The sequence below is a fragment of the Vigna angularis genome, chromosome 2 (assembly GCF_016808095.1).
Source record: "Vigna angularis cultivar LongXiaoDou No.4 chromosome 2, ASM1680809v1, whole genome shotgun sequence".
NCBI classification, from domain to species: Eukaryota; Viridiplantae; Streptophyta; class Magnoliopsida; order Fabales; family Fabaceae; genus Vigna; species Vigna angularis.
In genome coordinates, this window is record NC_068971.1 from 20916289 (window position 1) to 20942899 (window position 26611).

General features: G+C 35.2%; 2 protein-coding genes across 2 annotated transcripts; both read right to left on the reverse strand.

Annotated features, from left to right (window-relative positions):
- Positions 1–3006: 3006 nt before the first annotated feature.
- Positions 3007–8406, reverse strand: LOC108327385 (probable mitochondrial-processing peptidase subunit beta, mitochondrial). The gene is made up of 9 exons (XM_052872299.1): positions 7507–8406; positions 7000–7164; positions 6732–6869; positions 6484–6635; positions 6256–6364; positions 5786–5884; positions 4688–4753; positions 3427–3534; positions 3007–3329 (listed from the first exon to the last, which is right to left on the reverse strand). Exons 1-9 carry the CDS (start codon positions 8164–8166, stop codon positions 3243–3245), a joined length of 1584 nt encoding a protein of 527 aa, XP_052728259.1. The 5' UTR covers positions 8167–8406; the 3' UTR covers positions 3007–3242.
- Positions 8407–20766: 12360 nt separating this feature from the next.
- On the reverse strand, positions 20767–23380 carry LOC108327387 (protein MAIN-LIKE 1-like). Its single transcript, XM_052872558.1, has 6 exons — positions 23271–23380; positions 22348–22708; positions 21861–22279; positions 21617–21740; positions 20948–21529; positions 20767–20868 (listed from the first exon to the last, which is right to left on the reverse strand). Exons 1-6 carry the CDS (start codon positions 23378–23380, stop codon positions 20767–20769), a joined length of 1698 nt encoding a protein of 565 aa, XP_052728518.1.
- Between the last annotated feature and the right edge of the window lie 3231 nt (positions 23381–26611).

Sequence of the window (26611 nt, forward strand, 5' to 3'; positions counted from 1 at the left end):
ATGCAAGTCACATTTCTGGTTGCATGTGTTCATCAGCTTCTTCTTTTGATTTTTGATCACTTTTCTAGTATTTTGGGTTGGTCCGTTACCGAAAAATCAGTGAATTGTAGGTTCTTAAGAATTCTGGTGTTAGGAGCAAATTTCTGAAATGGTAGAGCTGTTCGGTCCGGTTAAGAGGTAAGGGAAGCTAGATAATTTAATTACTTGGTTTTGATGTATGGATATGTTGTTTGATAATTATGCATGTGTATGAAATTGATTTGGATAAAGCTGTATGAGTGTAAAAATTGGATGAATTGGGTGTTCAGTGTTGTTGGTGTGGAATATTGATGTTGTGTTTATGATGATTGTGTATTTGTATGATTATGGAACAATGGTCAAGTGAAATTGGTAAGGTTGGTGTCGATCTTAATTATGTAGTTATTCTACAAAATTATGTAGTTGTTGAAGGTCTTTAATTGACCGTTTGGCTTTTATCTGGTGCTTGGTCTTAATTGAGTTCTGGTATTGTGGATTTTCAGATAATGACCGTTCGGTTTAGTGTTGATTTTAAATTATGTAGCATTCGATCTAGACATAACTTTTGTTGTAAACAGCGTTCAGTCCGTCATAGGTTATAACTGTTATTGACCGTTCGGTCTTGAACTGTCTTGGTAGTGCTCGGCCAGATGCCAGCACTCGGTCTCAGTAATGCTCGGTGATGTACTAAGCACTCGGTGTCATCATATTACCAAATTATGTAATTGAAATTGTAACTAAGAGGATTCAGACTAAGCTTGTAGTGTTCGGTCTAGGCTCTTAGATTTTGGTTATGAGCTTCAGTATTTGTTTATGTCTAATTATAGATGTTCAATAGTATTCAGTCAAATCTTTTGGATTTTGTCTAGTAAATAATATCCCGTTCGGTCATGTTCACCATAGAAAAATAATATCTCGTTCGGCCATATTCACCATAGGAAAATAATATCCCGTTCGACCATGTTCATCATAGGGAAATAATATCCCGTTCGGTCATGTTCACCATAGGGAAATAATGTCCCATTTGGCCATGTTCACAATAGGGAAATAATATCCCATTTGGCCATGTTCACAATAGGGAAATAATATCCCATTCAGTCATGTTCACCATAGGGAAATAATATCCCGTTCGGCCATGTTTACCATAGGGAAATAATATCCCGTTCGATCATGTTCACCATAGAGAAATAATATCCCGATCGGTCATGTTCACCATAGGGAAACCATATCCCGTACGGTCATGTTCGCAGATAGGAGGTGTTCTACCGTTAGGTTTTGTTCATAATAAGTGTTGGTATTTTCCACGTCAGTTATGCTCAATGTTGATGTTGTTTTAATGTGCGGTTTGAAGTTATTTAAAGGTGTTATGGATGAGGAAATATTTTTGTTAATGAGGTATGGTATTTAAAATGTGATATGAATGGAATAGTATGAATATGAAGAAGTATGATGTGATTTGTATTATATGGATATGAACAAGTGTTCCAAGGAGGAATATCTCAGAAATGGTTATGGAATTGTAAAGTATGAATATGGTCAGACTAAGCTATCGTTCATCCTGACATTCTAATGGTCATCGAGTCTCAAGTAGAGAATGGTGGCGCATGTGGTGAGAATAGTAGGAGGCCTGGTTGTGTATAGCTTGGGGTTCCAGCTATCGGACTAAACTCATGTGTAGACTTGGGTTTCCAGCTACAGTGAGGGATGAAGGGCTAACCTCGTGTGGTGGCTTGGGTTTCCAACTATGGTAATTCTGATGATTTTCCAGATTACCTTTCCACGAGTGTAAGAACGTCGTAGCTACATAATTCACACAGTTCGGACAGTCAGAGTAAAGTGAACAGTCATTGCATGCATTGTTGTATGGTTATGGTTGACAATGTATGATTGGTTGTTGCATAATGGATTTATTGATTTATATCCTATTTATGTGAGTTATCTGTTTGCATAGTTAATTAAATTACACTAGCTTACCCTTATTTTCCTGTCTTGTCATGTCGTCCATTCGGTCATCCTTGTCCTTACAATGATCACTCTTTGGGTGTGAGCAGAGTGTGCAAAAGATATTCTGGAGTAGGCGCTGGTAGGAGAGTAGAGATTCCGCTAAGAGTAAGATCGTTCGATCTTGTGCTTGTTTTTATTTTTTTAGTATAAGACCGTTCGATGTAATATATCGTTGTAGGACCGTTCGATTGATAATCCTCTTATTTGACCGATCGATCTATTTTTATTATTCGTATCAGTGTAGATTTATATAAAGTTTTTAATTTATAGTTATTTTAGGATAACTATAAGTAAAACTTTATTTCCTATAACTATTATATTTTATTATAAATATAAGTACTCTTCAATATAGTTTGCAGCTATATTTTTGAAATTTTTGGAATGTTACATAGTCAACCCACAAGCCAACTTAGAGCATACCAGACCTATTAACTCATGTTAAGTTAATAACCATGTTAAGTTAATAACCCAAAGGTCTTATTCAAACCCACAAAAAATCATTCATTCATAAAAATAAAAAAAATTAAGTACCATATGGGGAAAATGCTAATAAAAGCATTAGATGATAAAGTTTTTAAATTCAAAAAACTCAACCATATAAGATGAGTCAAGGTATAATAACATCTTAGAAGATTAATGACATTAATCTTTCTCTCCAATTAAATAATATATTTATTATTGCAACAAAACATAAAAAAATGCACAATTTTTCCAAATTACAAAATTCTAAATTTAAAAAACCATAGAACAATTGTTTTCACAAGAGACAAGTCTATATTCCAACTTTTTGTTCCATCATTTATCAATTAAATTTAGTCAGATTAAATCAACAATTTCCAACCATACTTAAAATCAGATTTAACCTACTTTTCTTTAAATATCCTTCAATTTATCTAATTTCATCAACTCCCGTCTACTTTGGTGTCTGTCACATTCATTTATCTTATAATTTTCTCGATATAATATATGAAGTGCAAGAAAAACTAAGGCAACTTTCAGCAATACCATTTTCAACAAGAATGAGTAACATGATGTCAATTGCATCAGTGACAGCAGCATACTTATTATTGCAAAAATGATACAAAACAGAGGCTCGTAATTAAATAAAAAATAACAGCGGTAGCCGTCATTCATAGGCATGTCATAAATTTGATCAAAACATATGTCGAACCTCCCTGATGAAGTTGAGATGAAGCAAAAAACACAAAAAAGAACTGAAACTAATATCTGTTCCAGTAGGTTCTGCGTCTGAACCAGTTGTAGTCGGGCAAACGCTGAATAGGACCCATGGCAGCAATAGCTACATCCTGCAGAGAAACATACAATACAATGACATGACACCATGGTAAACTATACAAGGAATAAAATTGGTGACTCTACCACTAAATATGTTTCAATTATTACCTTGTCATAAATAAACCTGTTTGCAACCCGTTTAATTGTACTGGCATCAACCGCATCAATTCTAGCAAACAATTCAGCAAACGGGATTCTCCTACCATAGGTAAGCAGCTGAAACAAAAGACGAACATGGATAAAAGAGTGCAAAGACGAGGCCAAGTATAATATAATAAAAAAGGTTAATTATTCAACGCTGTGTTACCATTGCATTCACCAATGGTTGACACCGCAGCATATAAAGCTATAAATTTATATATAGAATCAGGTCAAAATATTGTAGCCAATGAGGATGTCATTCTCTCCATTGACATTGCCCATATAATAGTAGAACGAAAGTGAATACCATTGCATTTTAAAAATTCCTAACACATTCAATTCATGACTACATTAATACAGAATGGTTCTAATCAACATGCGTATACTAACTTTAAATAAGTAACCATGCTATGAAAGTGTCATTTTCTGAGATTATGTTTAAATTCGTGGATAGCGGGTAGAATGGGGAGAGTAGGAGTGAAAGAAGTTTTGATTGTTTGGTTTGTAAAAATATGAACGAAACCTGACAAGAAGATAGGTTGCGATTCATTTCATTTCATTGGTTAACTCTAAATTTCATATGCACTTGATGGAACCAAACTTTCAGATTAGAAAATGACTATTTTAGCTTCGAAAATATTTTAACCTTAATAGTCTAAGAAGCATAATAATAAATAAGAATAATGTGTACATGAGTAATTACAATGTTTTTTTCAAGAGAAAAGGAAATTCTCACTCCATCCTATTATAAAATATCCAACAATGAAATAACATTTTTATTCATTTATCTCTTCCTTCGCATTTTCTATCACTAATCCAAACAAAACCAAGAATTTGTCTATCAATACAAGTATTTTGCTAGCATCTATGTTGTGTCAATTCAGCTTGAGCTCAATGAGGAATAGTAAAGTAAAGAAAGAAGTTCTTAACAATGTTTTTTTTCAAAATAAAAATGGAAATCCTCACTTCACCCTATTATAAAATATCCAAACAATGGAATAACATTTTTATTCGTTTCATTCCAAACTATTTTCATCTATTCTTTTCCATTTTCTATCACTAATCCAAACAAAACTAAGAGTTTTGTCTATCAAGAGAAGTATTTTTCTATCATCTTATCTCATTTCAGCTTGAGCTCAATGACAAGTATAGGAAAGAATGAAGTTAAATAAAACATTCTCCCATGTCCCTCTACTCTTCACGGGGTTATGTGTAAAATCTATTGTACCTGACGGCCAATATCTTCAGCCACTGGACTTGTTCCATCAATGTGTAGTAGCAACGAAGATTTCAACTGCAAAACACACACAAGTGAATACAACAGTAATAACAGCGAGAAAAAAAAATACTAAAATTAATGCATCACTAACATAATTTATGATAAAGATGAAAGGAAGTACAACTAGAGAGCAACAAAAAATTTCAGGATGGTGAATGTCACATTTAGCAATCCATGCCAAAGGAAATATGCATTACGTGAGCCAAAATTATTTTGTTGGAATGGAAGCAATGTGAGCAAAAACTAACATTGGACTCACAATTCTTAATGCATGTTTTTAGAGGGTAAGAAAATATTAACTATCATAAAGTTGAAAAGAAAATATCAGCACTGTCATGCAAACTGAACTTAACATATTGCACACAAGGAAAGATACATGGTAAGCATTATCTCCTTACATTAGAAAGCAATTTTAAAGTTCACAAAACAGAAAAACACGACATGACATAAAAAATAGAAAGGCCATGGAAGAGTAAAATGCTGTTCAGCTGTAACACATTCCCATCTTTCACTTTTTTCATTCTGTATGACATACACTAGTAACTTACAAATTTGCTTTCATATAATCCAGAAAGTTTAAAAAACTAACACATCTTTCATACATTATTTTAATATGGACACAGAAGGTGTTCAATGAAGAGCACACAATATGGCATCAAAAGAAAAGATCCAGAGCGACAGAACAAATACTATAATAAGATCCATTTACCTGAAATTTTCAACATTTAAAATATGTACCAGTTGTCATTACATAATTTAAATTCAATTCATTACAATATATAAAATTGAATATTTTAGTTTTGAAAAGGAAACTACCTCAAGAATTAGACAAATGACATGACAAATTTCAGTTGAATACAAGTTATCCCGAATAAAATTGTATGTAACAGAATTGTGTAAAAATAACTTATAATTCCTACTCTATCTTGGACAATGAATGCGGTCATCATAGGTGAAGTTTAACATAAAAAAAGACAAAAAAAACAAAGTATAAGCCAAATTCTATGTTATACTAACAAACAAGGGAATCAATAGACAGAAACCCACCTGATTACAAGCACGTGTAACATCATCTTCTGAAACACGATAAGCCAACTTGGTTGTCTCATTCATTATTGCATATGACAAATCATCCAAGCTATCAGGCTGAAAGCACAATAAATCGAGAGGAAAAAAAGTTTTATCAAAGAAATGATTGAAGATATGGATACAATGGTAATGAAACTAGAAAAGCTAGAGAAATACATGGTATAACACAACCTAATAAACTACTCTTGCAAATATCAGACAATAAAATCATCCATCACATTCCTGAGACACAAATAATCATTATATTTTCAATACTAAAGAAAATCCTCAAAAGATATAAAGTAAAACAGCATTACATTCATGAATAATGGGTGTGGGTGGGGGCGCGGAGAGATGTGGGAGTTCATATAAAGTAAACAAAGTCTGATACTCAACTCAGATAAGTCTTAAAAGAAAATTTTCATAAGAAAAACTACACTACATCTTACCTTAGCAACTGCATAAACACCAAAAAGACCTGTGTCCTTGTAATTGGTATTGAAAGCCATAATGCTCTCTGCAACTTCATTAATACCAACCCGTTGAGCTAACTCAGAACTGTTCACAGTCAAAATGGATTCAAACAAGTGAGAATCGAGAGAGGCATATTTCTATTTCTTTTATTTTTATTATATAGATATATAAAAGGGAGAATGGGGATGGTTCAAATCACATACCCCATGTGTTTACCACCTCCTGCAGTCTTATTCCAAGAGCCCAACATAGCTTGCATGACCATGAGAGCAATTGAGTCTGGGTCCTTCCACGATGCCCCCTCAAAAGCCACCGCAAATTGTGCAAGGGGAATATCATCATCAAGCATTCTAACCTGTTTTCCAGGCAAAAGGTAGACAAAAATGGTAATTAAATATACCAACAAGACAGGTTCCAAGTCTTCCAACGTAGCTAACACAAATGTTCTTACCTCGGAACCAGTAAAAATAGCTGGCTCTTTAGCAACCAATTGAGCTGTGGTAGTGGCATCTGTCGACAACTTAGTAAACAACTTTTTCACTTGCTCAACAATATCCTCATGCTTTACAGCTCCAGATGCAGCTATTACCTTTGAAAGCAAACCCACGCAGAACACAAGTCACAAAATGACTGTCTTTGGAGTTAAACATAAACAATATGTAGGGCAGCCATCACTGACAAGAACACACATTAAATGACCATATTAATTTTCCACGTACCATCCTAGGAGCCGTGTAATGTGTCTGAATGTAGCTCTGCAGATGAGCTTTGGTGATTGTCTTAATGTTCTGAGCAGGTCCAAGAATGGTCCTTCCAAGAGGAGTGTATTGGAATGCAGTTGCGTGTAGGTGGTCAAAGATCACTTCCTCAGTTTGACCCTCAACCTACAAGCAGTTTCATTAAATAAACCCTTAATATCACATCATCATCATCAACAACGGCCTCATCCCAATAAATTTCCACAAAATCAACATGCAAAGGAAAAGGTTTACTTACAAACACCATCAGTACAAAATACTTTTGTCCCAATTAAATGTGGTCCCTTTATCATGTCATTTTATTTACTAATATAATGTGGATATAAGATAAATCCTGAGAACTCAGTTCAATATTCAATCACAGAATATGATAATGAATGAAAATATGTTGATGATTTCTAATTAATAGTGCAAAGAAAGAGATAATTGAAATCTAAACTAGAAACAGAGAAAAGAGGTTTGCTTTACCTCCTCCATTTCACGGAGAATAACATCACGTTCGCGGCTGATGCGATTTTCCTCAAATCGAGAATTCTGAAGAATGTCGGCGAGGATGTCGAGGGCTTGGGGGACATCGCTATCGGTAACCTTAGCGTAATATGTGGTCTGTTCGCGTGAGGTGTACGCGTTGAGATGCCCTCCCATGTTTTCGATCTCTTCCTCAAGCTCACGCGCGTTGCGGCGCTCTGTGCCCTTGAAGATCATGTGCTCCAGGAAGTGCGCGGTGCCGTTGGTCTCCTCGGTCTCAAAGCGCGAGCCGGCGTCGATCCAGACGCCGACGGTGGCGGTTCGGGCGGCGAGGGAAGATTCGGTGGCGACGCGGAGGCCATTAGGGAGCGTGGTAACGCGCGTCTCAGGGGCAGCGAGGATGCGAGTGTGATCGGAGAGCGTGGGGCGGGGGCTGCCGTGTTTGAGGAAGCGAGGGTCTGGGTTCTCGAGCTGGCGGAGCTTGGACTTGATGGCCTCGGCAGCGCGGTCGTAGACCATGGCGGTGGGGGGCGGTGGAGCGGGAGGGGAGGCGGCGGAGGGGGCGAGAGCGGGGGACGCGGAGAGAGATCGGAAGGAGGAGAGTGCGGAGGCCCGCCGGTCTGAGCGGCGGGCCGCGGAGAGGAGGCGGTTGAGGGACATGGATCCGCGCTGGAATCTAGGGTTTCACGGTGAGAAAAGAATGGCCAATGAATGAAAGAGTACGAGAAAGAGTACGAGAAAGAGAAATAGAAGTAAGGTGTTGAACAAGTATTCTACTATGTGAGAGAATTGGGGACATCTGTCATTTGGCACTAGGGAGAGGAGCAAGATTTTTACTCTTCTTTTTTTTTTCTCTATGAAAATTCTTCTTCACTGTATTTAGAAAGCTAAATATGTTTTCACATGGCTGTTTTGTTTTGTTTTACTTTTTGTTATTGGATTTTTTTAAAATTGTATTGTATATTAATTAATATTAATATAAAATAGTTTATAAATTTCTATGTACTGTTAATATATTCATTTTTACAATTATTTTGAAAAACATACCAATATTGTTTATGATTCAAGATTTATAATTGAATGAGAGTGTAATTTTACAATGTTACTACATAAGTTTTATTTTATTATAAGCAATACTGTTAATAATAATAATAATAATTATTACTATTATTATTTTTTATTATTATTGTAAATTACATTAATGAAAATTAATGAGAAATGTCTCAAGTGTAGTTTTCTTAATATTTATGATAAATTCTTCACAACTTCTTCCTTACGATTTTATCATAAAAAAATATAAGTTTACGTGATGCCCTTAAATGTTTTTTCTCACATGTGATCAATTTTATGTTTGTTATTTATTAAGTGTTTTTATAAAATTGAATATGTTTTTTAATTTCATAATTTTTAATTCTTTTATCTTTTCTTATTTCATAATTTTTAATTCTTTTATCTTTTCTTATTGTTTGTGTCGTTTCTTGTTTGATATTTTGTATAAAATTGTCTAGTTAGGGAGTTGTGAAAGATACTTTAAAGTTTAAGTCAACGTTTGAACTTAATAGATGTGATAAATGCATATAATTCAAAAGTGTGCAATGACTTACATGCTATATTGTTTTTAAAGAGTTTTTACCTTTTGAAAGGTCTAATTACTACTCATTGACATAATTTTAATAATCTTAATTTGTACTCATAGTTTGGTTTTAAGTGTTGGGCTCAACAATATTTATTCTTGGACTGATCAATTAGTCCTAGAGAGTTGCTCCCTTCACCACCACCAACCTCTCCTTGCACCACTCTATGCCTAATTTACCCTTCTATAAAACGGATGTCAACATCCGTTTCACCTTCAACGGATGTTGACATCTGTTTACTTAAAAAAAAAAAAATTCAACTAACGCACATTCTTATATATATGTGTATAAAAAATATTTTAATTATTATTTAAATAATAATAAATAAATTAAAATTAATAATAATTATTTTATCAAATAAAATAAAATTAATTTATAAATAATTAAGTAATAATTTTAAAATAATTAAATAATATTTATATATTAATTTAAAATAAAAAAAATAAAAAAACTAAAAACTTAAAAAAAAATTCGTCACATCCATTTTAATATATATATATATATATATATATATATATATAAAATATTTTAATTATTATTTAAATAACAATAAATAAATTAAAATTAATAATAATTATTTTATTAAATAAAATAAATTAATTTATAAATAATTAAGTATTAATTTTAAAATAATTAAATAATATTTATATATTAATTTAAAGGTTTAATTCCTATTTTGGTCCCACTTTTCGTAGGGTCTGTTCAAATTGGTCCTACTTTTTTTCAAAAGTTCACTAAGATCCCACTTTTCGCAAAAACGGTGCAAGTTAGTCCTTTTTGGTTACGGCGTTAAAAAACTAACGGCACAGCTGCCCAGCTGGAAGAAAACTGATGAGCTGTACATTTTTTTGTTGACGTGGCACTGTGAATTGGTGATTCATCCTGAGAGCAGAGGATTCATGGCTGTTTTACCCAAATTGAAAAGCAAAGTTAGGGTTCTGAAATCTAAAAGCAGGAGGTTTCAGCAAAGTTAGGGTTCTGAAATTTAAAAGCAGAGGTTTAGGGTTAGGGATGAATTCATCACAGAGTTGTTCTTCCTGTTCGAAGGCAACCTCCAAAGGATTTTCGCAATCCTCACACGGTGTTGTTTCCAGGGGAGTTGGGATAACCCCTATTTGCCACTATGGTGATATTGCTGTAATGAAAGTTGCTAGAACTTCAAGGAATGCTGGGAGGAAATTTTGGGGATGTCGCCATTACAAGATGAGTGTTGGTGGGCAGCGAAAGAGATGTAGTATCTGCCGTGAACTGGGGCACAACAAAAAAATGTGCCCTTTAAATCCAGCCATCATCCAACCAACACAATTAACACAGGCACAAAGTTCACAACCCATTGCACCTTCACAGCCATCAAGTCCCCAATCTCCTCAACCACCACAACCAAGTCAAGATTCCATCCGAGATTTAAGTGAGCCAATACAAAGGCAGAAGTTAAACATTAGAAGAAAAGATCCATAGATTTAGTTGAAAATTTGGATGTATTAATATGTACTCTTCTTAACTACTTTAATTGTGGATGTATTAAGCACTTTCATTGTCTGTGTTGAATTCTTATCAAACACTTTCATTCTGTATGTTGAATTCTTATTAAGCACTTTAATTAAATATGTTGCACTGATATTATGTTGTGATATTTGGAAGTAGTGATATTATGTCATTATATATGTTTTTTGCCAGGTATCCTTAATATGTATTATAGTAATATAGTAAGGGACCAATTTGAACAATTTTTAAAGGAAAAAGGGACCATCGTGAACAAATTCAAAAGCAAAGGGGGACCACAATTAACATTTTTAAATCAAAGGGGGGACTAAAACGAACTTCATTACACGAACTCAGATTGTTCACTCATATTACATCCATAACCCTTATTTTTTCCTTCATCATGGGGTGCCAAAACATCACTTCCCACCATTGAAACACCAGGACCAGCCTAAGAAAAGTGCAAAAAGTGCTTAAAACTCACCTTTTTGGCCAATGGTGACCCCAGTTCACCTGACTGAGTACCTGTGTTGGACTTTCTGTACAAAATCTAGTTTTCTCTCGGGTAATCGTTTACAGTGTCCTTGTAATCGATTACAGTGTCAAAAAAGGTGTAAACTTGATTTCTAAGGCATAATTCGAAAGGTCTTTGAGTATAGATTCCAACAAAACAAGAATCAACTCATTTGGAGTTCGGTGGAGAAAGTTATGAGCAAAAGAACAAGCAAAGGTCAGAGTTGGCAAAAATATGTGAAACGCTAACTTGAAAGAATAAACTGTACCAACTCAGATGTCCAAAAAATACAAATTAGTAGTCATTGGAAAGATTTTTGAGTCTAGTTTCTAATAAAAAAAGAATCACATCATTTGGAGGTCGGTGGGAAAAGTTATCAGTAAAATAGCCAGCAAAGGTCAAAGTTGACAGCATGTTATCTCACCCAAGTTGCTCATCTCATAAACATTGTTTTTTTCCTCCATCATGGGGTGCCAAAACATCACTTCCCACCATTGAAACACCAGGACCAGCCTAAGAAAAGTGCAAAAGTGCTTAAAACTCACCTTTTTGGCCAATGGTGACCCCCGTTCACCTGACTGAGTACCTGTGTTGGACTTTCTGTACAAAATCCAGTTTTCTCTCGGGTAATCGTTTACAGTGTCCTTGTAATCGATTACAGTGTCAAAAAAGGTGTAAACTTGATTTCTAAGGCATAATTCGAAAGGTCTTTGAGTATAGATTCCAACAAAACAAGAATCAACTCATTTGGAGTTCGGTGGAGAAAGTTATGAGCAAAAGAACAAGCAAAGGTCAGAGTTGGCAAAAATATATGAAACGCTAACTTGAAAGAATAAACTGTACCAACTCATATGTCCAAAAAATACAAATTAGTAGTCATTGGAAAGATTTTTGAGTCTAGTTTCTAATAAAAAAAGAATCACATCATTTGGAGGTCGGTGGGAAAAGTTATCAGTAAAATAGCCAGCAAAGGTCAAAGTTGACAGCATGTTATCTCACCCAAGTTGCTCATCTCATAAACATTGTTTTTTTCCTCCATCATGGGGTGCCAAAACATCACTTCCCACCATTGAAACACCAGGACCAGCCTAAGAAAAGTGCAAAAGTGCTTAAAACTCACCTTTTTGGCCAATGGTGACCCCAGTTCACCTGACTGAGTACCTGTGTTGGACTTTCTGTACAAAATCTAGTTTTCTCTCGGGTAATCGTTTACAGTGTCCTTGTAATCGATTACAGTGTCAAAAAAGGTGTAAACTTGATTTCTAAGGCATAATTCGAAAGGTCTTTGAGTATAGATTCCAACAAAACAAGAATCAACTCATTTGGAGTTCGGTGGAGAAAGTTATGAGCAAAAGAACAAGCAAAGGTCAGAGTTGGCAAAAATATATGAAACGCTAACTTGAAAGAATAAACTGTACCAACTCATATGTCCAAAAAATACAAATTAGTAGTCATTGGAAAGATTTTTGAGTCTAGTTTCTAATAAAAAAAGAATCACATCATTTGGAGGTCGGTGGGAAAAGTTATCAGTAAAATAGCCAGCAAAGGTCAAAGTTGACAGCATGTTATCTCACCCAAGTTGCTCATCTCATAAACATTGTTTTTTTCCTCCATCATGGGGTGCCAAAACATCACTTCCCACCATTGAAACACCAGGACCAGCCTAAGAAAAGTGCAAAAGTGCTTAAAACTCACCTTTTTGGCCAATGGTGACCCTAGTTCACCTGACTGAGTACCTGTGTTGGACTTTCTGTACAAAATCCAGTTTTCTCTCGGGTAATCGTTTACAGTGTCCTTGTAATCGATTACAGTGTCAAAAAAGGTGTAAACTTGATTTCTAAGGCATAATTCGAAAGGTCTTTGAGTATAGATTCCAACAAAACAAGAATCAACTCATTTGGAGTTCGGTGGAGAAAGTTATGAGCAAAAGAACAAGCAAAGGTCAGAGTTGGCAAAAATATATGAAACGCTAACTTGAAAGAATAAACTGTACCAACTCAGATGTCCAAAAAATACAAATTAGTAGTCATTGGAAAGATTTTTGAGTCTAGTTTCTAATAAAAAAAGAATCACATCATTTGGAGGTCGGTGGGAAAAGTTATCAGTAAAATAGCCAGCAAAGGTCAAAGTTGACAGCATGTTATCTCACCCAAGTTTCTCATCTCATAAACATTGTTTTTTTCCTCCATCATGGGGTGCCAAAACATCACTTCCCACCATTGAAACACCAGGACCACCCTAAGAAAAGTGCAAAAGTGCTTAAAACTCACCTTTTTGGCCAATGGTGACCCTAGTTCACCTGACTGAGTACCTGTGTTGGACTTTCTGTACAAAATCCAGTTTTCTCTCGGGTAATCGTTTACACGGATGCTGTAAACGATTACCAAGCCCTTTTTTGAACACTCTTAGTCATCCCTTGCAGAGCTTGCTCCTCCAACTAATGAGGGGTCACCCCACACTCATTGGACTCACATCACATCACCAACCACCCTCTCCCACCACTGAAACACCTGGACCAGCCTCAGACAGGTGCACAACTGCCTAAAACTAAGCTTTTTTTCCAATGGTGACCCCTGTTCACCTGGATGACTACCTATGTTGGACTTTATGTACAAAATCCAATTTTCTCTCGGGTAATCGTTTACCAGGATTCTGTAAACGATTACCAGACCATTTTTTCAACACTCTGACTCATCCCTTGCACTACTTCGTCCCTCTACTCATCACGGGTCACTCCACACTTCTTGCGTTTACATCAATGACCAACACTCATCTCCCCACTCAGAATTTGATCAACTCCTTCCCATTAATTACCATTAATTTGGATGTATTTGGATGTATTTTGTACTCTTATTAAGTACTTTAATTGTGTGTTGAATTCTTATTAAGCACTTTCATTGTCTATGTTGAATTCTTATTAAGCACTTTAATTAAATATCTTATTATAGTTGTACTGATATTATGTTGTGATATTTGGAAGTAGTGATATTATGTAATTATATCTGTTTTTTGCCAGGTATCCTTAATATGTATTACAGTAACAAATAAAATCCAAAACACATGGAAGTGGACAGTACGCTATTCAAAACACCTTGTAATGGCGACATCCCCAAAATTTCCTCCCAGCATTCCTTGAAGTTCTAGCAACTTTCATTACAGCAATATCACCACAGTGGCAAATAGGGGTTATCCCAACTCCCCTGGAAACAACACCGTGTGAGGATTGCGAAAATCCTTTGGAGGTTGCCTTCGAACAGGAAGAACAACTCTGTGATGAATTCATCCCTAACCCTAAACCTCTGCTTTTAAATTTCAGAACCCTAACTTTGCTGAAACCTCCTGCTTTTAGATTTCAGAACCCTAACTTTGCTTTTCAATTTGGGTAAAACAGCCATGAATCCTCTGCTCTCAGGATGAATCACCAATTCACAGTGCCACATCAACAAAAAAATGTACAGCTCATCAGTTTTCTTCCAGCTGGGCAGTTGTGCCGTTAGTTTTTTAACGCCGTAACCAAAAAGGACTAACTTGCACCGTTTTTGCGAAAAGTGGGATCTTAGTGAACTTTTGAAAAAAAGTAGGACCAATTTGAACAGACCTTACGAAAAGTGGGACCAAAATAGGAATTAAACCTAATTTAAAATAAGAAAATAAAAAAACTAAAAACTTAAAAAAAAAACTCAACTGATGTCACCACATCCGTTAACGGATGTGGCACATCTGTTTTAATATATATGTATAAAAAATATTTTAATTATTATTTAAATAATAATAAATAAATTAAAATTAATAATAATTATTTTATTAAATAAAATAAAAATAATTTATAAATAATTAAGTAATAATTTTAAAATAATTAAATAATATTTATATATTAATTTAAAATAAAAAATTAAAAAATTAAAAACTTAAAAAAAAAATTCAACGAACGGATGTGATACATTCGTTTTAATATATATGTATAAAAAATATTTTAATTATTATTTAAATAATAATATATAAATTAAATTAATAATAATTATTTTATGAAATAAAATAAAATAAATTTATAAATTATTAAGTAATAATTTTAAAAAAATTAAATAATATTTATATATTAATTTAAAATACAATAAATTAAAAAACTAAAAATTAAAAAAAAAAAAAGGAAACTCAACGGATGTCGCCACATTCGTTGAATAATTTTTTCTTCAACGGATGTTGACATCCGTTGAAGAAAAGAGATAGGGGTGTAGGATATTTTAAAATATAAAGGATAGTTTTGGAATTTAGAAAAAATGTGGTGGTGCAGGGAGCAAAGTGGGGTGGTGTAGGGAGTAACCCTCTTAGCCCTAGTATGTATAGAAAGTAAAAAGTAAAAAAAAAATAATGATATTGTGTAAGAGTAAAATGTGATTCTACATTAAGGGTGTTGCTCCCTCCACCACCACACATTTCTCCCTCCACCTCCCCTTTACTATTTTGCCCCTTAGTAAAATTTTATTTTTAGGGTTATTATTTTTTAATTTTACTTATTTATAGCCTATTTCACTAATAACCTATGTAGTCCCTTGCATGAGTAAAATATTTTTCTTTCATTTTAACATTATACTTATTCCTCTCTCTGGTGTGAGATATTACAAGTTGCAAAGGTTGGTGGTGGTGGAAAGAATTATCAAGCAATCTTTCTCTTGTGGTGGTATAGTGTTGCTCTAGTAGTGTAGTGCGTGGAGTGGTGCATTGCGTGAAGTGGTGCATTGCGTGTGTGGTGCTTCCTCCAAGTACTCCAATAAACCTTCAATTAAAACCCTAAAATAAAAACGAAACCTTAAACGGATGTTGACATCTGTTGAAGGATGTCATCCGTTAAAGATTTCGTTTTTATTATTTTATTAGATATTTTAATAATTTAATTTAAATATTTTGATTTATTATTTTTGAATATATTTTTAATGTATTTTAATAATGTATATTTATATTACTTTATATTTAAATTTTTAATTTTGGATGTTATATATAATTAGTTTTTAAACGTAATAATTTTGTAAAATATATATTTTTTATACATGATTGTATCTTTAATTCTTTAACAATTTTATAATTATATAAAAAATTACTTATTACTTTATTTATATCAAATATATAATTTAATTATATTAATATTTTTATATTTGTTTGATTAATTATTAATTATGTTAATAAGGCTCATTATAATTTTGTAGGTGATTATTATTTAAAATGGATGAATATCTTCATATGGATTCTCAAATTGGTTGTAGTTTGAAATCTGATTTGTCTTCATCAATTGGCAAAGTTGTAGAGAGAGATTTAACAATTAAATTTACAACAAATGAAATATTTCGTTCATGGGAGCACTTAATTCAATGGGTAAGAGGGATGACTTATGATTTAGGATTTGTTGTGGTAATAGTAAGATCTGACATTGCTACTGGTGTACGGGGAAGAAAAACGTTCGTCATACTTGGATGTGAAAGATGGGGAAAATATAGGAAATACAAAGCTGATGTAGTGGCTAGTGTATACGACACTCGTAAATGTGAATGTTCGTTTAGATTAAAGGGTAAACCATGTTCAGATGGGGCCAGATGGGTGTTGAAGGTGATGTGTGGACATCACAACCATGAGTTGGCTGAAACTTTAGTTGGTCACCCTTATGCTGGCAGGTTAAATACAAGTGAGAAGTCATTACTGGTTGATATGACAAGGAGTAAAGTTACACCTGCAAATATTTTATTAACACTCAAACAAAATAATGATCGAAATGTCAAAACGATTAAACAAATCTACAACGCAAGGCATGCGTATAAACGATCATTAAGAGGGTCCAGAACTGAACTACAACAACTTATGATGTTGTTGGATCGGGATAAGTACATTCACTAGAGTAGGTGTGCTGATGATTCAGAGGTTGTTACTGACTTGTTTTGGACACATCCTGATGCGGTCAAATTGTTAAACTCATTTAATGTTGTATTTTTGATGGATTCCACATATAAAACAAATAGATATAGACTTTCGTTGCTTGAGATTGTGGGTATGACGTCTACAGGGTTAACCTTCTCAGTAGCATTTGCTTTCTTGTTTACTGAAAGGTAGAGTAATTTCACATGGGCTTTGGAAAAGCTGAAAGGTTTATTTTTAACATCTGAGGGTGGTCCTAAAGTCATTGTCACTGACAGAGACTTGGCTTTGATGAATTCCATTGCAAATGTATTCCTTGAGTCATATAAGATGTTATGTCGGTTCCACATCCTTAAAAATGTTAAAGCTAAATGTAAAATGTTAGTTCATTCTACTGAGGTTTGGGAAGTGTTGATGGATACATGGGAAAATGTGATGGATTGTGCTGATGAAAGCTTGTTTGCTGAGTATGTGAATGGTTTTCAATATGCAAGCAGTTCATGGCCTTTGTTCTTTGAATATGTGAATCAGACTTGGATTATTCCGTACAACACATACTTTGTAAAGTTCTGGACGAATAAAGTAATGCATTTAGGGAACACAACCACAAATAGGTATGTTGTAATGTTATTTTATTTATTTGTTTTGTAGATAAATATTTATTTGCACTTGTTGAAGGTTTTTTTTTTGTTTCAAGGCTGAATCTGCTCATTGGAGCCTGAAGAAAGTTCTGGGCAATAATATGGGTGATTTGTGTTCTTGTTGGGATAATATTCATAACGTCATTATCCTACAACACAACAAGATTAAGGCGTCATTTGAAAGTAGTTTGTTGCTCACGAGTGACCATTTTAAAGGCTATAGATATAGAGAACTTATTGGGCGTGTGTCTCGATATGCATTGTGATGGAAACCCATTTAGGATAGTCCATTCAAAGGAGTATCAACTTAAGTTAAGGCTAAGAAAGGGAAGTGAAGAAGAACTATTAAAGACTCTTTCTTAATTTTCTTTCTCTAAGGCTTAGTAGGATTCTCTTTAGTATGTTTATATGTGTTTTGTAGGGTCTAATAAAGCTAGGAGATCATGGATCAACTAGCCAAGAAACTTGATAAATCAAGAAGCAAGGAAACATCAAGAATGAAGAAGCAAGCCAAATCTTCATTTAGAGGAATGTTGGAATCTTCACTTGGATGCATAGTAAGCTGCTTTGGAAGCCCACATGAGTCACATTCCAACCAGCAACTTGGTTGAAGTTGAAGAAAGCCTAGTGCTCAGCAGATGAGGGTTTGTGCCCAGCGTCAACAAATGCACCAGTTGCCACTCACGTTTCTTCACCAGCTTCTTGTTTGATAGGCCACGTAGCTACTCACGTTTTCTTTCCACTTGCACAGCTGGCCCTTGCATCATAGCTAACGTAGCTAAGTGTAGGCGTGAACCAGGAGCTTTGTTTCTCCTTTAAATACCTTGCTCCATTGCTTGTAACGAGACCTTTGATTTGAATGAAGAATTGTTTTCTGTTGATGTTGTCCAGAACTTTCTTCTTATTGAAGGTCACCGAGAGAGAGCTTGAGAGTTTCCTCTAGCCTCTCTCCCTAGCTAGGCTCCATTACTAGCATATCTCCACCCATCCGCATCACATTTCAGCACCCAAATCTCTGCCTCCATTTCACTTCCCAATTCACAGAACACCACCGTTTGAAATTGTGCTTCAGTTTCTCCTTCACCGAACCACTGTTTCATTCCAACCTTATCTTCATCACTGAGTCATTACATCTTCTCCAATCCAACCACCGAACACCTCTTTAGAGTGGCTTCAACACTTTTCTATTTCCTCCAATCATCTTCAACCCATTCCGCTGCATTGTCGAAGCACCTCTTCCATTGTTGGGTGCTTCTATGGTCCAAGTCAGAGGTGAGCTTGGTTGATTTGTTCCTCCACCCGAATCAGCCAATTCCTTCTTCCATCACATTGGATCTCATTGCTAAGGAATTGAAAATAGTGCAGCAGATAGGATTGGACTCCTCAAAGTGTGGATGCGTATTGAGACGTACATTTGGTGTCCCATGTGCATGTGAATTAGCACGGTATGATCCTAGGATGATCCCTATAGGTGAATTTCATATCATGTGGCGAAGGTTGCATTTCTCAAATGTTGAATTAAATGAAACTGAGCCTCAGTTATCCATTAAAGATGAGTTGAAACAAGTAGAAGAACGATTCAATGAGGTTGACATTGGCGGTAAAGTCACCATCAAGCAGAAGTTACTTGAGATTGTTTTTCCTACATTGACATCAATGGTCCCTCCATTACATAAAGTCAAGACAAAGGGTGCACAAAAAAGTAAAGTTAAACGAAGTGAAAGGTCTACTACGCGGGATCCATCATATTTTGAGTATGTCGACGCCTTTCATTCAACCATAGAATCTTCATCTCTGAGAAGTAAATTACAATCAAAGCCAAAAGCAATGAAGAAAAAGAGAGTTCCAATGATAGACCAGTTTCATTCTACTACTTACCCCTTCATTGTGGATGTTGTTGATGTTGTGGCTGATGGTCACTGTGGGTATAGATGCATTGCTGCGTTGTTGGGACTCGGAGAAGATTCATGGCCCGTTATCAGGAATGAGTTGGTCAAAGAACTCAGTGCATGGCATGATGAATATGCAAGCCTAGTAGGAGGCTATGATAGACTAGAAGAACTGAGGAACTCTTTGTTGGTGCAATCACTATCGGCGGTAAGTGTTTCCCGTTTTATGTAGTTTATTTATTACATTTGTTTTTTTTCTAACAACTTCTTTTATTCATAACAGGCTAACATGAATAAGTGGATGACATTACCAGACATTGGTTATGCAATTGCTAACCAATATAACGTTATCTTAGTGTGTTTGTCATACTCTCAAAATTATACTATCTTCCCACTACGTTCCACGCCACCTTTTGATATAACTCAACATCGCTTAATTTGTATAGGACATGTTCATGGATGTCATTTTGTGCAGGTAAGTGCATTTTTTTATGATTTCATTTTAAAATTACTTATCACTCAATTAATTATTGTAATTTGTATAATGTAGGTTAAGCTACAAGAAGGTTGTCCGTTGCCCATGGTGAATATCATGTCCTCAACCCACTGTTATCCTAAGGCATGAGCGTGGTCATCTATTTATACTAGTAGGATGCACGCATTTGAACAGTTGATGGACATAACAACATCTTATGTTGACTTAGGTGATTCGTGATATTTATATTATGTATGAAGATATGTAAAAATACACTATTATATTTTGTTATTTAAGTACTTATTGTCAGTATTCGTGATATTTATATTATTATTATTCGTGATATTTATGTAGTATTTATTTATGTATGAAAATATTTATATTATCAGTATTCGTGATATTTATATTAGTTGTTGTTAATTAAGTTCTTATTTTTTTCCACTTAAACATATAAATATTTGATCATCTATATAACCAATATAAAAGAACATGTAACTCAAAATGAAAACATTGAAATTATAAGAAATTATAAATGTCTATTACAAATACAAAGAAAATATGATGTCAAATAATACATAATGAGAAAAAGGAAATATAAAGTCCTGTAATACATAATGAAAAAATGAAATACAAAGTCCTATCAATTAGACGTCGATCATCTACCACGCACATGCCTCTGCCCTCTCCTAGTCGGGGAATATTCGTCGATGTCCTCATTAGCAATCTAAAGCAGGTCCATTGACACCTGATGTGCAACAGTACCCTCGGTCACATGACGACACGATATCAAGGACTGTAACATTCTCGCCATTCGCCTAAATCTAGCCTGCATTATAATTATATCAAACAATTAAATAAACAAGGTGATCAAAATTTAATAATATAAGCAATGAAAAATAACATACCAGGGCGCCAGATGGTGAAGGTGGAGATGATCTACGATGGGGTCGTGCCTCTTGTGGAACATCGGGGCACTGTCTAGGCGCAAGAGCCGGTCGCGCGTCATCTGCAGCAACAATAATATAAGGATGTGAAACCCTCCTAAACCACTGAATGTACCCATCGACAAATTCAGAAGGGGATGCTGCATGTCTGACATTACTCACAACGTGAGCTCTGAAGTGCAACCAAACATGATCAATGGCCACTACTTCTGCATCTGGAACTGTAGTCGGTGATCGTGGAATGTCTTGCTGAAACCTAAATTGGCTCAGCACACGCTCAGGCAAATGATGACAAAGGGTGTCACCAATCCGAATCCATCCAGAATACATACAGATGCCGGAGAATGGCCGAATGCCCCGATGCCCCTCATACGGATGCCATACAACTCCACTGTATGTCAGCGCATCCAACTGTGACCGAATCTCTGCAAGAGTGGAACTCTGCCTAGGGCTCTGCCACCTCATGGCACGTGGTGTGGTATCATCGTAAGAAGTCACTAACCGCCTCCTCCCCATGCTAGGGAAATGTTCGTATATCCAACTCTAAAAAAATAATTATTTAATTAAATTACATCCATCTTTGAACATGGAAATAAATACATGAAATAAATGTCAAAGTTATAACTGTACCTGAAATAGAGTCAAATATCCAGCCATCTGCTTCGTGGAGGCGAGACTCGCATCCCCGAGCTGCTCGTACAAATAGGCGAGTGCAGCAACACCCCAGGCATATCTGTCACACGCGTGTACATCTCTAAATAACAATAAGTAAGACACGCGTATAGAACTAGCACTCTTATTTGTAAAAATCGTGCATCCTACTAGATGCAACAAATATGCTCTAGCAGCATAGTCCCAATGCTACGACTCACACCTCTGAACATATATCTCTCTAAGCCAACTGAGTCTGACTTTCGGACCACGTGTATCCTCCATCTCAGCACCTGCTATGCCACCATCAACGCCGAGCTGTTGCACAAGGGCTGTACGAGCCTCCTCAAACTCCAACTCCTCCAAATCACACATTTGTCCCATCACGGGCAGGTGAAGTAATGTCGAGACGTCATCAAGAGTAATCGACATCTCCCCTATAGGGAGATGGAAACTACTGGTCTCAAAATGCCACCTCTCTATGAATCTGAGGAGTAACCCATTATCAACGTAATCATAACAAATCCCTGTAAGAGGCATCAAACTGGAATTCAACACAATGTGTTGAATTCCATCGTGGCATGGTCCTAACTTATTTACTTTTTTTCCGTGGGAGATCAACTTCAGTGTGTCCCCTCGATCCTACACATCAATATTTAATAAAATTTCTATTAAAAAAATAATAAAATAAATTTTATTTTTGCACTCACCCGACCTTTGGAAATAGCATAAGCTACATGATGAACATAGTGCGTCAGCAATGAATCATCACGTGGACCTCTAGGAAATCCACCGACATCCTCTTGTATGTCATGAACATCCGCATGCTCCTCCTCATCGTCATCGTCATTAGGGGCCTCAAGTGCATACTCCTCACCATGAGTTTCATACGCCTCATATGTTTGTTCCTCAACGGCTCGCTCCTCAACTATGGGGTCATCCTGGATAGGAGTTGCACGACTTCTACGAGTAGAAACGGTAGGTCTTCTCCGAGCTTCGCACTGCGACGAACTCTCTCCTCGAGAACTCTCACCTCGAGAACTAAAAGATGCACAAGTGTTCTTGCCATTTCTAACAATAATTTGTTTGTTTAATTTCAAAAATTAAGAAAATTATTGTTTTAAATATCATTAATAAACTATAAAAAATGCAATTCAAAATAAATTAAACTAATAATAATTAATTTATTAACTACAACAAAAATTAAATAAAAGAAACAATTAGCTAATTAATTAAAAAAATATATGTAAATACATTTCCATTTAATTATTATTAAATTAATTATTATTACAAATACAAATTTACTATAAATAAATTAAATACAAATACAAATTTATTAATATTAAATACAATTAAATTAATAATATTTATTTCAAGAAATAAAAATAATTTAAATAAAGTTTTCGTATCTAATTCAAACTTAATCAATTCATTTAGAAACTACAAATAAAATTTTTTATAAAATATTCAAATAATAATCTAAGTTAAAGAAAATCTAAATATATATATATATATATATATATATATATATCAAATAACTATATTTAAAAAAAATTAACAAAAAATATATCAAATATATATTCAATTATAATAATTTTAAAAATATTTAAAATATTAAAGAAAAAAAAAATACAGCATCCGAGAGCCAAAACGGATGTGGGATATCCGATTGACCATCAAAGGATATCCCACATCCGTCGACGGAAGTCGGACATCCGTCGAAGGCAAACGGATGTCCCACATCCGTTTTGGCCTTTCGTGGACACTGTTCAGACGCGCGACAACCACTCAAGCACAAAAACAGAAAGCACGGAGAATGGTTAATGGAGAACCAACCTGGATGCCGCAGATCCACGCTCCTCCACGCCAGATGAACGACCTCCTCCGCACCAACGGCTGCTCCACACTTAACGGTCCTCCAAGGAAAATGAAGAAGAAAGAAATGGAGGAAGAGAAGTGAAACGGAGAAGAGGGTTGAAGACGGAAGAGAGATTGTTAAACAGAAATGGAAGATGGAATGATAGGTTCAGGGAGTAAATAGGAAAATTAGGTTTGAAATAAATTAAAATATTAAAATAGTAAAAGTAAAAAATTTTAATCTGAGGATATAATTGGAATTAAAGAAAATTGGGGAGGTGGAGGGAGAAAGATGTGGTGGTGGAGGGAGCAACATCTCTACATTAATTAAGGTCCTAACATTAATTAAGTAATTACACAATTGTTTAGTGCCGTGAGTCTCTTGGGAAACGATACTTGGTCTTACCATTTATTATTACTTGATACGATTCGGTACACTTGTCGATTCATTAACAAGTTTTTGACTCCATTTTCGTGGATTAAAAATTTGTTTATCAAAGACCGAACGACGTTGGAACACAGGCCGAACACAGTTGAAGACTGAACAACGTATAGCAGATGAAAGCCGAACACAGTTGAAGGCTGAAAACAACTAAAAGGCCAAATGACATATATCAGTTGAAAGCCGAATAAGATAGATAAACAAAACACATGTACAAGACTGAACGGAGTTGAGTCCAACTAACATTGTAGAATAAAATGTTAAGAGTTGAAAGGTTTACGAGTGAGGAATCAAGCCGAACGATGGAAAGCTGTGAGGAACCAAGCCGAACGACAGAAGGTGATAAAGGGTCGAGCCGAACGATGGAAAGTAGTAAGGAATCGAGCCGAACGATAGAAGGCAATGAGGGCTCAAGCCGAACGATGGAAGGAGGTGAAGAACTGGAGCCAACCGTTTGAAGAGTTAGTACCCTGATTGTTCCAAGTCTCGCAAATAATCGATTATTACTTACAATAATTGATATCATTGGTAGTTGTTGTTACCAATAAGGAAGCAATGGTAAATTGAAGACAATGATTTTGATGATGCTGCAAGAAGATAGACTTGAAGAAGTTGTTATAATTGTTGTAAAAACACTTTGTAGAATATAAATGTATTAGGAAAGTCTTTGAATATGTAAAACTTAGAAAATCTCGTATCTTTGGTTAATTTACGCATTTAATCGATTATGAGAAGCTATAATCAATTATCCTGAGCACTCTTGAAAAAAGCATTTTGCTCTGGAATAATCGATTATTCCTTCAAATAATCGATTATCAACTGGTCCTCTTGAGAACTGCCAAACTCTCTGGAATAATCGATTATTCCTCAGGATAATTGATTATCATTTTTTGAAAAACCCTGTAACGGACTAAAATAATCAATTATCACTAACAATAATCAATTATCAGTGGCAATTGTAATCTATCTCTTCAAACTCAGACCAGTTGCCTATATAAGGTTGTTCCAAAACCCTTAGAAACAAGAACTCTGAGCTTTTTGAGAATACAGTTTGTCTAAGGAAGTTCCAAAAAGCTAGTTCAAGTGCTTTGCCTGGTCTCGTGAATAGGAGAAGCTCACACTTTGTGGGTCAAAGGTCAGAGCGGTTCTCTTCGAGTTGGTAAGGTTGTCATCTTCCTGTTCGTTGGTCGAAGGAAGCTCCCTTCCGGTTCGTTCGTCGAAGGAAGGTTTTATTATTCTATTTTATTCACTCCATTGTAAATCTGTGAAACTGATTTTTAGTGAAAACGTTAATCACTTTTTATAGTGATTAACAACTGGACGTAGATTCTTTTGAATCGAACCAGGATAAAAATTCTGTGTTGAATTTTTATTACTCTCTACGCTCTTTACATTTTGCGCATATCAACTGTTCGATAAATTTTCTCTAAGAAAATTAATTTTCTAAAACGGACCATCTTAATACAAGTTTGACCGAACACGCTTTCCGCTATCTTAATTTATTCCGCTGCGCGACTCTATAACTGTACCGATTGTTCCGACAATTGGTATCAGAGCTTGCTTTGATATTCTTTCAAACTTTTTCAAAAATGGCCGGTCATCAAACTCAAGTGTAAGCCGAAGGTGTTTCCATCAACAGACCACCACTTTTTACTGGTGATAACTATGCATTCTGGAAAGTCAGAATATAAATCTTTATGGGGTCTGTTGGCAGAGGCATCTGGGAAGCTGTACAAAATGGTCCTTATATTCCAAAAAGTACTGTTGATGGTGTAGAAGTAGAAAAACCATACTTTAATATGACTGTTGAAGAAAATAGACGAGCTCAGTTTGTAATTAAGGCTCGTAACATCATGTCATCTGTTGTGGTACTTGATGAATTTTATAGAATTTCAGTGTGTAAGACAGCACAGGAGATGTGGGAGGTCCTCAGAGTCACACATGATGGTACATATGACGTGAAACGTGCAAGGAAGAACACACTCATCCAAGAGTATGAGATGTTCAGAATGCAACCTGGAGAAACAATCTTTGATGTCCAGAAGCGTTTCACTCACATCGTGAACCACTTGACAGGTTTGGGTAAGACTTTTGACACAGATGAATTGAATGTGAAAATATTGAAATCATTGGACAAGTCTTGGCAACCAAAGGTGACTGCTATCTCGGAGTCTCAAAATCTCACTCAGATGTCAATGACGATTCTCTTTGGGAAGCTTCGTGAGCATGAGCTTGAGTTGAGAAGATTAACTGCAGAAGAGGATCAAGGCAAAAGAAAGACACTTGCCTTCAAGTCTGAAATCTCAAAAAGAAAAAGTTCTAAAAGAATTGAGGATGATGATTCCGATGACGATGAGGAAAACATGAGTCTTATGATTAAGAAGTTTGCTAAATTCATGAGAGCAAAAGGAAAAGACAAATACCATGGAGAAAGGAAAGATAATTAAGGATCTCCATCAAGTGTGAAATGTTATGGATGTGGACAAAGAGGATGTGAAGAATGATTGTCCTAAGAATAGGAAAAGTGAAGAAAAGAAGGAAAGAAAGTTTCCAAAGAAGAAGAAAGCTTACATAGCTTGGGAAGAAAATGCTTCTAGTTCTTCAAGCTCAAGCGATTCAGATGAAGAAGCTAATTTGTGCTTAATGGCAGACTCAGAAGATGCTGGAAGCCAAGT

Bases quoted from the DNA above. Each gene is read 5' to 3' on its own strand.
- LOC108327385 (XM_052872299.1), bottom strand. From the start codon at position 8,166: ATGTCCCTCAACCGCCTCCTCTCCGCGGCCCGCCGCTCAGACCGGCGG. The intron at 7,165-7,506 runs GTAAAGCAAACC...AACTGCTTGTAG, and splicing joins TTCTCCGTGAAATGGAGGAG to GTTGAGGGTCAAACTGAGGA. The intron at 3,330-3,426 runs GTAATAATTGAA...GTTTCTCTGCAG, and splicing joins ACAGGTTTATTTATGACAAG to GATGTAGCTATTGCTGCCAT.
- LOC108327387 (XM_052872558.1), bottom strand. From the start codon at position 23,380: ATGTGGGACATCCGTTTGCCTTCGACGGATGTCCGACTTCCGTCGACG. The intron at 21,741-21,860 runs GTGTGAGTCGTA...ATTGTTATTTAG, and splicing joins AGAGAGATATATGTTCAGAG to AGATGTACACGCGTGTGACA. The intron at 21,530-21,616 runs GTACAGTTATAA...TTATTTTTTTAG, and splicing joins GATATTTGACTCTATTTCAG to AGTTGGATATACGAACATTT.